General features: G+C 36.5%; 1 protein-coding gene across 5 annotated transcripts in view; it reads right to left on the bottom strand.

Annotated features, from left to right (window-relative positions):
* Nucleotides 1–15,940, bottom strand: part of fhit (fragile histidine triad diadenosine triphosphatase) — a 50,727-nt gene that overhangs the window by 11,557 nt on the left and 23,230 nt on the right. For 4 of the 5 annotated variants that reach the window (XM_077602550.1, XM_077602548.1, XM_077602549.1 and 1 more), the window contains 3 exons: nt 4,309–4,465; nt 3,082–3,111; nt 467–535 (listed from right to left, as the gene is read on the bottom strand). In XM_077602550.1, coding sequence (XP_077458676.1) covers nt 467–535; nt 3,082–3,111; nt 4,309–4,465 — 256 coding nt within the window. The remainder of the gene's footprint in view (nt 1–466; nt 536–3,081; nt 3,112–4,308; nt 4,466–15,940) is intronic. The other variant, XM_077602552.1, reaches the window with a different exon arrangement.

The following is a 15,940-nucleotide window of genomic DNA, read 5'->3' as shown; positions in this document are numbered from 1 at the left end:
CTATCATATTTGTTCTAACTCAGATGTTTAATTAAAGTTATTAGGAACCACAGGTGTATTACTTCATGAGTAGTGAATTGGATTTGCATTATGTATCAGAAGCATGATGTCTGTTGTAAGAAATTACAAGAGTAGATCTTTGATTGGGATGAAACAATGTCATAAGCCTGTTTGTAAAAATTAACTGAACACTAAAATTACAGTACATTGGGAGTCTAGATCATGGGTGTCCAAACTCCTCAAAAGCTGCAGTGTGTGAAGATTTTCACTCCAACCGATGAAGCGGGTACATTTTCATCAATCTGGTGTTATTACTCAGGCGTAATGAGTTGACTGCAGTCAGGTATTGCTTGTTTCATCAAGAAACCCCTTAGGTTAAACCTGCACCTACTTCGGCCCATTGTGGAACAGTTTGAACATCCCAAATAACGTAATACAAATCTTAAAGAAACAGAAACTGTCTTACCTCATCGTAGACACTATCATTCTGTTGAAAGTCGCCTGCCTTTCTTGGAAGCACATGGACATGGACATGCTGAACGCAGACAAAAAGAAAAGCCAGTTGTTTAGGTGCTGTGCTGTGTATAAAAGTGAGCATTTTTAACACCAAGGAATCAATCATTTGACAGACTTTTTTGACAGAATGGTCCCAAAGAGACTCGTCATTAAGTCACAGAATGTTAGACAAGCAAAACAGTGCCCATGCTTTGCCACAAATCAGCAGAGAGTAGCCTTACATTCTACTGTGCATGCAGTGTGAACACCATAGAGGCTCCTTAATCTTCCACTTTTAGAAACGTAATTGACTGTCTTTCATCACACCGCTCCAATCGAGCTGTTTCCGGTAACAATTCCCTTGCTGTCACAAACTTGGCAGCCTGTATGATTACCTTTGATTTGCATCGGTGAAACGACGGTACTGTAATGTCCTCAAGAAATTGTTTTAATTTACAAAATATTTAGGTCCTTTGTAAGGTAATTAACTTTTTTTTAAAAATTTAAATCCTTGACGAAATTACTTAAATGTAGTAATATCAAACGATTGTTGTTAAATACATTAGTTGACTAATGCAGATAAGCACTCGGCACTTTTACTTTCTTTTTAAATTTTTTTAATGTTATAACATTATGACCGAGGGGAAGAAAATGCAGGACATTGCATATCATTTGTTCGCCACTTAAAAAATAAAAAGGTATTTCCTTTCACCACAGTTAATTGTTTACAATAAAATGTAAAATAACAATTCTGATGCACTTCAGGGCGTGTTAGTACAAACTCAGTGCTGTTAAATGGAAATTTTATTTGACATGTCCTACATATGCATAGTTCCAAATGGGATTTCTATCAATTCATATCTGAAAAAAAACATTTAAGGCATTACGCGGTATAAAAGTAGGTAGGTGTCTTTGATTTATTACAGGAATGTGTGTTCCGACAAAGTGTATTTTTATTCTGGCAATATAATTCATTGGTCTTTTCTTTTGTTTAGTATTTGTATATTAGTACACACATTTCTTGGAATATGCATCAACATATTTATTGTCAATGTTTTATTTGATTTTTGATCATAACCTTTATTTGCTTATGGTGTTCCTGCTGGTCATACTTTTACTGCACAGTTCCAATGATTACAATGGTTATTTTATGCTCGCCTTTACACATCTCACCTCATCTACTTATCACAGTACTGTATACAATAACACATAAAAAGGCACTAGGACTGTTGAGTAAAACCTAATGACTTCCTGGCGCTCTGCATTTCCATCAACTGGAATAGAAATCTAAATCAACCTTTCATGCTAAGTATATCTGTCTTGGTTCTGGAGACCCCAGGCAGTGTGTTTATACAAGTACAGACGCTCCCCTACTTACGAACGAGTTAGGTTCCGAGCGATTGTTCATAAGTTGAATTTGTTCGTAAGTTGCTCAGTGCTATATTTTGTATTATAATTTATGTTTAAGGCCTATATAAGTATATTGAAAGTTTATATAAGTGCATTTGTATGTTTAAGGCTTGTATAAGTAACACGCATTGTTTGTACTGAAAAAAAAACATTTGATAAAATGGAGAGAATACATACAGTACTGTATACATACATTAGAGAGAGAGATTTACTAGAAACTGGCCGAAAGAAGCTATCTAATGACGATTGCAGTTTTCTTTTTTTCATCATAAATGATGCGGTAGCACTGTATGGCATCATTCAATTGATTTGCAAACTTTGTGCAACGTTCAATATTTGGGTCCTGCCGCTCGATCTTTGTTTATAAATGGTACTGACGGTCGAACGATTCAAGTTGTATTCCCGTGCAACGCACATCAAGCTTCGTTATTATTGCCACTTATTTCAAATGAAATGGCTTGCCTCTTCCTTGCACCTCCCTCAATAGAAGCCTTCCGCTTTTCACCAACCATATTGAATAATGGATGCACGAGATATTTCATGATAAAAATGAAAAAGGTTCTTTGCGCACTGGAGATACGTTCACGCACTTCCGCACTGCAACGAAGTGGGCAGATGCTGGGTGAGCTGAGCTCTCACAGCGTCAGGCGTCGGTATTAGCGGCGGAAAGAAGTACTACTCGGAAAAAGGCGCGCAATACAAAATCAAACGTACGAACATTTTTCGACATAAACGCAATTTGCAGACATGTTCATATGTACCGTTGTTCGTAACTCGAATGTTCGTAAGTAGGGGAGCGTCTGTATAGTATACTCACTATGTCTCTCATTTGGATTATGACTGAGGGTACACATTTTATAACTACCAATAATAAGTTTACATTAAGTACAACTTTACCACGAAAAATCCACATGACTAAAAGCATAAAAGAATTTTATTCAAAGAATACTACTTATTCCACAAATATGTGTTCAAAGTAAATTCCAAACGATTCATAGTCTGATACTTAAATTGATGTGACCTCATGCCACTGATTTTACAATTTTGGCATGCATCTGTAAATAATTCATCAATGCCAAGATTCCGACGCTGGAAATACAATGGTTATTTAATGGTGTTTAACTATTGCGGAGCCCTCATGGCATATTCAAAAGTAGTAAATTATTTAGTTCTCACCTTCACAGTTTGTCCCGCTTCAGGGCCATCCTAGAGGAAAAAGAAAAAGGTCATTAGAAAAGAAACAGTATTTCCAAAGTATTTGAATGAATAATGTAGATGGATTTTATATTCTGATGAGTTACAGCACATCTCTAATTACAGGCATACAATAAATAAATAAATATATTTTGTTATCTAACGGTGCATTTCTCCCAGTCATGCGTAAGACCCCAGGCTATTGAGCGCCGAGGATCATAGGCCACGCAAGCTCATTATTGTCCCCATTTATGATCTTGAACTAGACAGCACATGTTTCAAATATCAGGAAAGCATGTACAATTAACAATGATTACATTGTGCTAGAAGCTATGAATTTGTCGTTAATAAACATCACACACAATGTGAGTGACTAAAAAATACATAAGATGAGTTCCATTGTTTTGTCTATGCTATGAAAAAAGGAGAAAAAAAAGTCTACCTCTGCCTGAAACCATTTTCTATTCATCAACCTCTTGATTAGTTAGTTAGATGATAGTTTTCACAAGAATGGCACAGCGATGAGAACAATTCTCACATGCTGCAGAGAATAGCGTTTTAAGAGGCGACTGAAAAAGGGGAGCTGTCACGATATTATTTAATAATCTTGATCTTAGTGATCAATTTTCAAATTAAAGTAAGGGACATCAAGGTAAAAGTTGCTCTTTGATCCCCGCCGCCCCATTTTAGTTCTCTTGCCAAACCGAGAAACAATTTTGTCGGAGAGGGCCATGGTGTAGGCAAGGTGCGATTTTCATATTAGCATATATATCACCTGTTATGCAAAAAAGGACTTTCAATCAGAGGTGAGAGCCTATCTATTTGTCAGTTGTTGTAGGTGTCAGAGATGGCTCTGCAATTTGTTTCTATTATATTCTGTTGAATGACAGAAGAGTGGATGAAGGTGTAAAAACAATTATAGAAAGTACAGTTCTATAAAACTACCTTCATACTTTTTGTCACATCCTAAATCCTTTGAATATTCAGAGTTTAAAAAAATGTATGCCGAGGTGAGACAATGTTGTTTTACAAATAATCTTAAAGGTAACAAAAGTTGATATATGACACATTTCGTATTATAGCATAAAACGCAAACTGCACTTGAAATGAACAGATAGTTACCTGCAAACATTTCTTGAACAACAATGCAGTACTAAAAAAATAAAAAATAAAAACATGCGATCAAGTTAACATTCTTTTTGTTTTTACCTGGATGGCAATGGTCAGCGAGGTGGCATTGAAGTGCTTTTCTACCAAGTTAGCAACTCTCTGCGTGGCGCTGAATAAGTCTGTCACCTCATCAGGTTGCAGATCACGAAAACGCTCCACTTGTCTCAGTGGGCAAACCAGAACATCTGAAAACATTCTGTTAAGGAAATTTGAATTGCAGCAGAATTTTGGACCAGTTGTTGTTCTTTTTACAAGCATTTTTCAAATCTTGAGCACACAACACTTTAGTAGTACAAATCTGTTTCCTGAATAAGTGCCAGCAGATGGAAACCAACTCCTGGAACTCATTTTTTCATCTTAGCTAAAAAAAGAACTTAATTGAAGATGCATCAAAATCCTTGAGCAAAAACCTACCAAGAGCAGTGTAACCCAGGCAATATAATCTTGTTGTGTCAGTAGCCCAAATGCATTGGATAATTTGTTTCACAGAAAATATGGAACTAGACATTAAGCAGCCACACACAGAAATGTACGTACACCTCATTGAGGAGGGCTGCTTAATGAAGCCAGACATTTAAAATGTGGTATGCTAATATCATAGAACATCTTTTTATAGGAACAAAACTGTCTCTAGTCATGAGTTTTCACCTTTGAATGCACTCATAAACCTCTCAAACATATTGCTGCAGAAATATCACACCAAGAATTTGCTGAACTTTGGGAATTTTTAGTGTTTAGTGCTTAGGTTAACAGATAGTGTGTGCAGCATTTGACACCTAGCAAGGAACACTGGCTGCCTATCGAGATGCTGTGTGGCCCAATGCGTAGGTCATGTTGAGAGGTCCGACAGTTGTCATGCATGCGTAAAATATACAGTCACGGCTATAGAAATAAGCCTTCATGTCAATGTCCTTAAAGTAGTTTTTCTAATTAGATAATGTGGCATTGCTACATTTGCCATGTTCATGTACATCAGGATATGTCCTGTAGTGGAATTAAATGTGAACCACATTTCTGATGTGACGAGACAATACAGTTGGTCTCAGGGTCAACACTACGGGTCCATCTATGTAGAATTCAAATGATCTCTATTCATGGGTATTATTTACAGACACTTCGCTCAGAAAACATGTTTTTGATAGTTTAATTAAAAATATTGGTTTGTCTCTGGCTAACACAAGAGTGATTTGTCTCTACAAAAAAAAGATGGAACCGTGAATGAATGGATGGATGTTGAAATTTGATTAGATATATTTTGTTAAGAAGTGGTTTGTTTTGCCTTATTCAGTCATCAGGGTCATGTATTTCAAAAGATTAATTTTATATTAGATAGGTCTGAATAGGATTAAATAAATTTAGTTTAGGCAGCTTTGAAGAAAAATGAATGAATATACCAGTGGCGGGCCATCAGGGCCTTCAAGGCCTTCTCTGCTGGCCTAAGAAATATCTGAATCATATTATATTTTGTCCATCAATACTTATTATTCCAAATGGTCTGTTAGCTTCCTTTCATTGCTTTCCCCCATGGTTTCACTGCTTCCAGATGTGTTTTCATATTGAAGCATTTAACCAATCACATTTAGCCATTATTTGTTGCCAGATCAGATCTGCCTCAAAGCCTTCAAAATCAGTTCTGAGGGGTCTGCTGCATTAAACAAGACTGTTGGTTTTAACCAATCAGATTTCGAATTGGCAACCCCACAATGATTTTTCATAGGCGTTGGCATTTTGCTGGCTGGGACATGTCATTGCTTTCAGCAACTATGATTGGCTAGTAGGCGGGCCAAAGCAGCCAGAGATTGCAAACTCCACCCACATGGCCGACACTGGCAAAAACAAATGGATTCTGTTGCAGATTTCTCTCACAAAGCTATTTTCCAGACGGACTTTTCCAGAAAAAAATGGACATCATTAAGAAAGGGCGGTCAACTCCGAAGCTAGCAAGCCTGTTACAGCCGGGAAAATGGTGTGCGGCACTTTCAGTGTGCTAACTTAGCTCCACAAGCAAATAGTATATTGTTGTTTTGATTTAAAGCCAATTTCAAAACTGACTATGCCAGAAATATGACAGGACAGGCTCGACTTTCATCATTAGCTTCGATGGCGATAGGAAAGAAGGAAGAAAGGAGGATGGATATTGTGTACAGTTAAAAAGGATTTTTGGTGAGTAAAATATGGCTATATTCCTAAATAACATATCTGAAAAGCTCCAGTGTTTGTATTTAAGCTCCAGTGTTTGTATTTAATCACTAAATGCTGCTAGGATGTGGATTTTATCCCAGTTTAATTTTTGCCATTGACGTCCATCGCTGTCTTTTCCCAAGGAAATCACCCCCCTGGCCCGGTTGTAATGTCTCAAAAGCTCCAGTATTTGTATTCAGTCAATAAATGCTGCTAGGAAGTGGATTTGACCTAATTTTAGTGCATTATTTGTCATTTCACGTATGGATGTATCGACGTTCATCGCTGTCTTTTTACCGGGGAAATGATACTACGGGCCCGGTTCATATGTCTAAAAAGCTCCAGTATTTGTATTTAATCAATAAATGCTGTTTTCGGCTGGATTTTACCCCATTTTCGGGCAATGTTTGCCCGTACGCCATTGACGTTTATCGCTGTCTTTTCCCGGGAAAATCGCCCCCTGGCCTGGTTTTAAAGTGTGAAAAGCTCCAGTATTTGTATTTAATCATGAAATACTGCTAGGAAGTGGATTTTACCCCATTTTTGTGCATTGATTTATTGATTATTTTTATGTGTCAGAGCTCTAGCTGCAGTAGAGGTTTTATAGCCATAAAATAGTTTTTGAGGGTTGGATTGATACGTTGAAGGCGCTACCAGAAAATGCACCACCCGCCACTGGAATATACTATACCCACAGTATACAAAAAGTATTAAGCAACTTATACAGTGAAAAAGGGGAAAAAAGATAAGAGTGGTTTGCAATTTTCATCAGAGGGACACATCAAGCATGGAAGATAGAATGAAAATTACAAAATATGATTTTTAAACCATTTATTTGTGAAAAGTGGGAGGCATCTGTATTCTCTGACCAATTATTTTTCCAAGAGTATTCTGTCGTCTTATTAATTATTGCTTATTCTTGTTTACTAAAATGTAAAATGGATAGCAGTGTTTTTCTATAGTAACACTGAGGTGTCATGTTATTATAAGCAAATGTTGCCACATCTTTAGTCACGCTCAGCTCATAAAATGCAAGTAACACGGGTGTTAGTTATTCAATTGTAAAAGAAGCTTGCTCCACAAATAAGAGACGTCGGAGGAGAAAAAGTATTTTTCGCTTTGTACGCATCTACTACACACTCACAATATAACAACAATGATGAAGGCATCAGACCCTCAAATCAATCAAAATACACTTTGTCCTAGCAGTTTAAAATCCTAGATGGTCAAAACAAAGAGATCCATCACTGCCACTGCAACAATCTTCTCTTTTTGGCTGATTACAACTGGCCTAGAATGGCTTTTATCACCATAACCTGGCCTGGAAAATGACATGTAGCTCACATGAAATGAAGAACAGAGTATGACCAAATTTATTTTATATAACCAGAGGCGTGTTTTTGTAGGATATTTCAATGAATAAGCAAGAACACTTTGGAGATTAGTCTTATTTTCCCGTATGAAACTGCAAGGGAAATTCCCCCAAATTAAGTTATATATATATATATATATATATATATATATATATATGTATATATATATATATATATATATATATATATATATATATATATATATATAGATATATATATACATATATATATACATATATATACATATATATATACATATATATATACATATATATATACATATATATATACATATATATATACATATATATATACATATATATATACATATATACATACATATATACATACATATATACATACATATATACATACATATATACATACATATATACATACATATATACATACATATATACATACATATATACATACATATATACATACATATATACATACATACATATATACATGCATATATACATACATATATACATACATATATACATACATACATACATACATACATATATACATACATACATACATACATACATACATACATACATACATACATACAGACATACATACATACATACATAGTTATTATCATCTTCATTTATTGGATCTTTGGTGCTATAACTTGGTTTGTTGAAGTAATAATGAACCCACTTTTGGAACCCTGCAGTTTGGTTACAAAATCAATCAAAAGTCCAACATCTGGACTGAAAAATAAGGCCAAAATTGGATCTGAGAACTGCAATAAATGTCTTTTGTCATGCAAGTTGCTTCTCGTATAGGTTGGGTTGGCCCACCGCTTTCAGCTCAGTATCTTATGAAACAAAAGGTGGGAAAACATTTTGGACAAACTTAACAAACTATTGAAACTGGCAATGGCTGTGGATTTCTAAATGTGCCCAATCCTATTTTGTAACCATTTATTATTTGAAATTTTCTCTGAAGGCGGGCCCCTGGTTTAGGAATCATCATCGGATGCCCCAAAATGTTGTGCATACAGTAACACTCTATGCATTAGTTCATTTTACAGAACATCACCATCTGGTACTTTACTGTCACTGCCAAGGACAAGGCTGCGACTTATAATTTCCCTTGCTGACAAGGCCAATTGGGTACCACCTGCCATCTCTCCAGAACTTACAAGTCTTATGGACCTTGAGGAAAAGAAATACCATGGTTGAACTTATGAACCACAGACACACTGTAGCACGTGATATCCCAATTCTGTTGATGTTAGTTTTTTCCTCTGTTATTAGCCAGACAGCCACCATTTTGGTTGTGAGTCTCATTTTATTTTAGTGCATTTATTTTTGACGCATGCGTAGGTGTGCCTCCAGTAATTTAAACCAATTTTCACATTGACTGCTACAACCAGGGGAAATATAGAGCTAGTTATAATCTCGGGCACTGCCACACATTTAAAATAAGTGCTTCTACCCTAGTGTTCTTCAAGAATTATAGCATGCCCGCACACACATTTACACGCAGACGTATATGACAGGATATATTCAGCAAGATAATCCAAGTCCATCCACAAAAAAAGCTAAATGATTGAGCATCCGAAATTAAGAGCACATTGCATGGAAGAAGTTCAATAATTAATCCTGGATTCAAAAGACGTCTGCCAATGCAAAACCTTTTTGCCTCGCCCGAGCTACGTGCTAAATTTCCGGCATGCAGGATGGAGAGAATTTCAGAAGAATAATTGTTCCTTGTCATGTTCCTTTCAGAAGAACAAAGACTCACACTCATTGGGTGTGTGCCTCAAGCACAAAAGTGTCAAGTCACTCAAACACTTGCAGCTTAAACACACATCATTCCCACATGGTAGACAGAAAAAAAGCAGTTGAATCAGAGTTTCATTTCATTACACTCTATTGAGATTTGACAGGCTTTGTGCCTCTGAGCAAGACTAAAGTCATTTATATATGGCAGTGACTGAGAAGATGTGATGGTCTTTTAAACTAACTGTCAGTGGTTATTCAAAAAGAGCCATACTATGAGAACATGAAGGCTATAACAGTAAAAACTTAACTCGAATTGTCCCTTTTCAAGACAAATTTATTTTAAAAAAGGTTTACATCTACATAATATCAAGCCAATTTGCCCCGTCTTAGATCATCAGTATAACTCGCTCCCAAATTATCTGAATGCACATGTTGCCATAGATGTTGACAACAAAGAGATTGCCAGTCAATCAGAAATCAGGGGAAAGGACTGTATGGAGGTATTACAACAGCAATTTATAACATATCATTCACATTGTGTGCCAAACCCAAGGTTGAAATAGGGACATCCTCACCTTCAGTTTAATGCTCTCCCAACAAACATATTCTGGTCTGTAATGATAAATTATGGCTGATCAAAGGTCATTGGATGGCATGAAGAAAAACTGCAACAAAAAGGCAGATATGTGAGTTACATGCCGAAAAGCTGAGCAAAGGAGAGAGCCATTCCTCATCAATCAATAAATGGTCGCACACTGATGAAGACCGGCCATTACTCAATCAGGAAGAAGTCACACGTGAGAAGAGGAAATGTGTAGAGGTAGAAGAACAGCAACATAATACTGGCTCATATAATTTAACATAGTAACAAAAAGACAAGACCGTAAGAGATACGTCCTGAACCTCGTGATGGAAGCAGAGGCCTTTAGGTTTGCCTTGTAACAAACCCGCAATCAAACTACTTAGGTATGTTGCGACAGTAATAGATAACAAACGGGAAACCATTCAATCAGACACAAGTCATATGTTTTAATTGGGGGAACATATTTGGTACAGCGGCCTGGTGGCTTGAGTGGTTAGCACTCTGGAGTCAATTGATCATCAATACAATTGTTGAAAGGGCTCTGTATCTGCATTATTGACATCACAACCAAATCATTCACTGAATACAGAACACGTATAGCTAAATTAGTAAAAATATATATCATGGAATTTCCATTATATATATATATATATATATATATATATATATATATATATATATATATATATATATATATATATATATATGTGAATTGGGGGCTCACTCAATCAATTCTATCAATGTTGAACATACCTTTGAATCTGATATGATTAAACAGGAGTCAGACTCAGAATAGGGACAAAATGGGGCAAAAATCAATATTTGTGGTAAAGGCCTCCAAGAAGTGCACAGAGCTTTTGAGATAAGGACATCAAATCGCTCAACTCACAGGCCTTCATCCTGCTTTTGCTTATCTGGCTGCCTTGTGAAATGTACAGGGACTGGCAGGCTGAGCAAGAGCTGTTTTTCTGGATCACAGGGCTAAAGCTGTCAGAAAGCCTTGGACCTCAGAGACACTGAGTTGTCAAAGTAACAAACCTTGTCAGGGTTCAATGCTCCTCGCTCCTCACAAAGTCAGATCGTTGCTAGAAGCTTGAAAGTGGAACATACTCCTTGGCTAAGAAGAAAGGAGCAAACTTAAGATGGTAGAGATCACATTATATTTGATGTGCAAAGCAAATTCAAGTGGTTCATTGAGCTTACTGTAATAACAGCACCCACGGTTCTTCATCACTAAACTTGCAACACGACAAATAGAAAATAGAGTGGTACCATGACTTAAGAACACTTCAATCATTCCCATTCAACATCCTGTTACATGGTTTAAATTATATAAATAAACTAAGTGGAAAATTGAGTGTTTTCTGAGATGATGGGATAGAAATTCAATAACTTGCTTTCACAGCGTCCAGACTTCGTCTTTATGAATTCGACAGCGTAAAAAAAATATCTCTCTTAAGTCACTCTCAACAGAAGATTATGTCTAAGGTTAAAGCCAAAACCACTTCAGGTAGTGAAATAGAACTATAACCATAAGGGAAAAAAATCCCAAAACATAAAACAACAGAAACGTGTATAACTAACAGTCAGTGTTTTTAAATTCTGTTTTAAATGACATCCTTCAGCATTCTCCTCAAGGGCATCCTTCAGGCCTTTCAGATACTGTATGTTCCCGGAAAACAACAGCTGCACCAAGGCTTTGCTATTGTCCCCTGCTTTTGATCTGCAGTATAAAAAAGTCACCTTAGCCACTGAGTTTCCCATTTGATCACACACCAGCAGTCATTTGTTGTGAAGATGGCAGTTGTGAAGGATGACAAACTGGTTTCTGTTGTTTTGTTAAAGCCCCCATCTGGTGTTTGGCCTTCGATGAACGATTGTAGGAAAAAGGAATGTGTAGGAAAAGTGCTGAAATGACAATCTATAAATCTCCCTCACTGTGAAAGATGAGCCATTTTGGTCAGCACTCAAAGGCCTCGGAGGAGATCTGTTCACATTACTGTTTGAGACATTAAGCTGTGGCTATATGCTTCCTATGGAAGAAAGATGGATGGTGTGAAATTTGCTGAAAGACGTGTCTGACAGTCGTATTTTTTTCTGTCATTTTAGGCAAGTCTGAAACCAAAAACAGACATTCATCACTTTACTTTCACAATGTTTCACAGATGCCAGGTGGTTTTTAAATGTCTTTTTAAAAGGTGCCCAAAGTTAGAAGACTTGTGATATGTGCATGTCAAAGGTTTATTATAGAATCCCAATAAGTGAGTGGCCAAGGTGTAGAAACCTTTAAGACCCTGCCCTCTAAAGGAATCACATTCGACAATAGTTTGGGACAGAAATCCAAACTAAAATTCTCCACATTCAAACAAATCCGACATAAGTCTTAGCTCAAGGATTCCCAAAAAATTCACCACCAAAACGTGTACCGTACCTGATAACTAGGTAGTTTTACTTCACCCCACATTATTGAACCTTCACCTGCTGTGGGATATTTATAGTGTTTAACCACATTGGCTAAAGACTTTGATCACCCAGTGCCAACCTTGGGTTTCCCCAGCATCTGCCCAGACTATGAGTTCTGTTTCAGCACATGCATATGTCAATTCCCTGTGGCTGTGTATCTTACAACACAAAAATGTTTACTATTAATATTCAATGCTTTCAAATAATATATTTTAAAAAAGCAACCCCCCCGAAAATCATAAAATGAGCCATCCCCCTTTTGCATACAGCAGACAGCTCTGTAGCAAACCCAGAAGTTATAGTGGCGATAATGAGACATCATTATAACAGTAGGCTATACATGTCATGCAGACCAGGTTGTGTACCAAGTCATTAACTGTATTCAAACCATTTTTCCCATTGAGATTTCTATTTGCAGCAGCAATCTCACCTTGGGCTTTCGAACAAACTGTCCACATAAGCTCTTTTGAGAGACCATTAGTGCAAATAAGAGAGACCATTTGTGAAGCCACAATGTATCGTGTGGAGTTAATCAAGCTGCTTCTTTTGACACTGATCCATTACTCATTTTGGCTTAATTTCGAGAAAACAAACTGATTATTTAAAAATAAGAAACAATGCACCCTGACTTACATGAAATGAAAATAAATGCATGGCAATCTTGAAATCTTAAAATGACACTTTCTGTGAATTGAAATGAAACACAAATCCTATATGTAGCCAACAGGAAGCAATGTGTCAAAATGTAGACACTGTCATATTTAAGACGTATGCATTTAATTGATCTCCATGAATATAGATCTATTTCATAATTGTGTGGAAGTAAGAACGTGTGTTGAATGCATAAAGAATAAATTGTAATGGTTTCATACATTTTGTATATAACATCATTTCAGGATTCTTTAATACAAATTGATGTAGATGGTAGAATAAAACAGTTGTGATTCAATTTGGTTCTTACACCTTTATTACTGCCCTACTAAAATAGGCTAGAGCTCCAGCCAGTTTAGTAGATATTTGCTGATAAACTTAAGTGCTGGACGAAATGGAATGCGAAGAAAGGTCATGAGATCAAAGTAATTATTAACTATATCCATGGCATATGATTATGACTTCAGTGGTAAGTTGCAAAAAAGCCAAATAGAAAATGTTCCCTCTACTTGTACTTTAAAATTAAAAAGAGAAGAAATTAAATCTACAGCACATCAAAGCACATTTGAGAAAAGAGGATATTATTGGTAGGTACAAAAACTATATAACAAAAAAGTCACAAAAATGTATGCTTTTTTTCATATAAATTAAAAAAATAGAATTGGTTTTGGTGCGTGCCTAAAAAAATTGAAAACATTTACTGACAAGTGTGTGGCTGTAGTTAAGTCAATGGATGCATGTACACTATTACACGGTTAAAAATGTGGAAAAACAGGAAACAGGTTCATATACAAACATCCGGTCCAACCGCATGAATAATATTTTTTTATTTTAATATTTTTACTAATTTGCACTTTTACTATTTTGCTCTGCAAATAGAAGAGCTCATCAATCTTGTCTTACAGTTGTAGTTAGACAATAAAGGCATGAATTCATCAAAAAATTGTGAGTAGGTATAGTTGCAGATGGGTAAATGCGCAAGTGTTGACTGTAAAGGATTAGTTGAGGCACTGAATTGGAAACAGGCACTATAGAATTACAGTGCATATTAATATTTTTTTATGGGCAACAGATGGCATTGGCAACAAAATGATTAACTTTACATGTTTTATTTTAATCCCCTGGGAGCCTTTACATCAATAAAAATATGTATATACTTCAATAGCTTTACACATACTATATCAAAATCGTACATTGAGTCATACTGTAATTAATAGTAAAAATGTCCTGTCGGTTGGAACCTAAATTGCTATGTAAGCACTGACATGACACAGAGTCAGCATTTAATTAATATTTGTATTAGAATTTTAGTTAAAGGGTGATTGGACACTCTAAAAAAGTGTGTGTGCATGGTTGTCAGGGTATTCCCTGCCCTTGGCCCGGAATCAGCTTGGACAGGCTCCAGCACCCCCCGCCACCCTAATGAGGATAAAGCGGTTCAATGAATGAATGAATGAAATGTTAGATAAATCAGCTGCATGTTTGCTAAGAGGGACTAACATGGAAAAATGCATGTGGATGCACAGAGCAATCACTTTGATTTGGCTTGCAGGCAGCCACACTTCTCATCTCAATACATTTCAATTTCATTTAAATATATTTAAATACTTTAATCCAACCCAGTGGGCAATTTGCATAAATGGTACAGAGTAAATATCTTGAAAGAAAGAAAAGGAGACAAGGGTGGGGCCCCAAGTGACTGTGCTTGTGGGCATGATAGACTGGATTGGGTTCTTTTTTGACAGTTGTTCACGCAAGTTAGATTATGTAAAATATGTAAAAGTTCGGTAATTGTGGCCTTGGGTTTGCTAAGTGTAAGATATGATATGTATCCTTTGTTGTTACTTCTCATATTCTCATCTCATCTCATTTTCTGATCCGGTTTATTCTCATTAGGGTCGCGGGGGGTGCTGGAGCCAATCTTAGCAGTCTGCGGGCAAGAGGCAGGTGACACCCTAAATAGGTGGCCAGCCGATCGCAGGGCACAAGGAGATGGACAACCATGAACAGTCACACCCATACCTTATGAAAAATAAATGTGACCACCTAATCGCAACAATCGTTTAATCAAAAGCTAATATTCTGGCTGACAGCCCTACACTTTGAAATGGATTGAATGTCTATTGCTGTCAATGGCAGCCAATGAGTTAAGTGAAGCTTATATACAACAGTTGAAAGAACAGCATTTTATTGACTGCTGTAGGCTTATTTTTCCTTTGGGGGCTTGAAGCTTCAAACAAGACAGACATGGGTTCAGCATTTGGGTAGAGTTGATGGAAATGTCAAGTGAAAAGCATCTGGCTGCTTAATGTGATATCTTCTGACACTAAAACAAAGGGGAGGCTATATCTTCCAGATAACCACAATCATTGGCTAACAAAAACAAACAAAATCTTGTATTACTCAGGTTGTTCTGTGTTTCTCCACAAAGCCTTAAAACTTACCTTGATTTATTTTACACAGAGCCAATCAATATACTTGAGCTATATTCCCTAGAAAGGCACACTGTATGTTGTGGCAAATTGTAAACGATTGGGGGGTCTATTTTTTTAAGCATGGATTAGTATTCCACAGAACTGTTTTAATAACATGACAAAGTTCTTCCATAGAAGCTTTAGCAACATGGCAAGTTCACAAATGAAGCCTTCTTGCTGCTTCAAGCTCCAGTTAGATCA

The sequence above is a fragment of the Stigmatopora argus genome, chromosome 6 (genome assembly GCF_051989625.1).
Source record: "Stigmatopora argus isolate UIUO_Sarg chromosome 6, RoL_Sarg_1.0, whole genome shotgun sequence".
NCBI lineage: Eukaryota > Metazoa > Chordata > Actinopteri > Syngnathiformes > Syngnathidae > Stigmatopora > Stigmatopora argus.
The sequence above is the reverse complement of the archived record's forward strand: the minus strand, read 5'-3'. Positions and strand labels throughout refer to the sequence as shown.